At 40.1% G+C, this 954-nt stretch overlaps 1 protein-coding gene across 2 annotated transcripts in view; it reads left to right on the forward strand.

Annotated features, from left to right (window-relative positions):
• Window positions 1–954, forward strand: part of nacc1a (nucleus accumbens associated 1, BEN and BTB (POZ) domain containing a) — a 14,282-nt gene that overhangs the window by 4,754 nt on the left and 8,574 nt on the right. For both annotated transcript variants that reach the window (XM_032538700.1, XM_032538701.1), the window contains exon 3: window positions 253–522. In XM_032538700.1, coding sequence (XP_032394591.1) covers window positions 253–522 — 270 coding nt within the window. The remainder of the gene's footprint in view (window positions 1–252; window positions 523–954) is intronic.

Below are 954 nucleotides of genomic sequence, written 5' to 3' on the forward strand. Positions count from 1 at the left end.
TTAAAGTATGACTTTTTTTCCTATAACATTAGGAGAAGTTCAATATAGTATTTTAGGATTCATACATTAAAGACCAATTAAACAAATACACAAATAAATCACTGGGAACTGAACCATGTCATTTGCACATTTCTAAAGTTCCAAATATATTTTATTTTGTCAAAGTTCTTGTGCATGATCTTGTGCGGAATAATAAATTTGCAATACTCTTAAAGTTCTATTGTGGCTCTGTCTCATCTTCTTTTGTCTCAGGCCCATCGAGCTGTTCTGGCTGCTAGCAGTTCTTATTTCCGGGACCTTTTCAGCAGCAGCAATAGTGGAGGAGGTAGCAGCAATGAGACCAGCCCAAACGTAGTGGAGCTCCCGTCGGCTGTGCAGCCCCAGAGCTTCCAGCAGATTTTGTCTTTCTGCTACACAGGCCGTCTCAGCATGACAGTTGGGGACCAGTTTCTCCTAATGTATACTGCAGGCTTCCTGCAGATCCAACAGATCATGGAAAAAGGAACTGAGTTCTTCTTAAAGGTATGGCTGAAATGTGTTTTAAAATAAAGTGTCTGTTCCAGTTGGAACAATATTGAAATGTATATTGTGCTCAGAGTTTGAAATGGCAAAATGGAAAGTTTCATCTACAGACAAGCATGTCTGCATGAAGGAAGTTAAGGGCAACCTGCCTTGTAGTTGTTGAAATACATTTTCATGAGTCAAAAGTGCTGGTGGAAGTGAAACTTTAGTGTGACCATGGTTGTAGCTTGGGAGGGGGTCATTTAATCATTTAGAACCCTTTTACTGAAAACCATAAATCATACAAAATATGAAGGAAAATTAGTCAAGGGTTGTTGGACGGAGATGCTGTTGGATGGACCGGCTGACCATCCTTTGTCCCAGCTACCAGCATGGCAAAACCCTACGGGCAAAAGCATATCTGTTGATACATCAGTGTGTTTATATACAGTA

This window comes from Etheostoma spectabile, chromosome 15 (genome assembly GCF_008692095.1).
Source record: "Etheostoma spectabile isolate EspeVRDwgs_2016 chromosome 15, UIUC_Espe_1.0, whole genome shotgun sequence".
Lineage (NCBI taxonomy): Eukaryota > Metazoa > Chordata > Actinopteri > Perciformes > Percidae > Etheostoma > Etheostoma spectabile.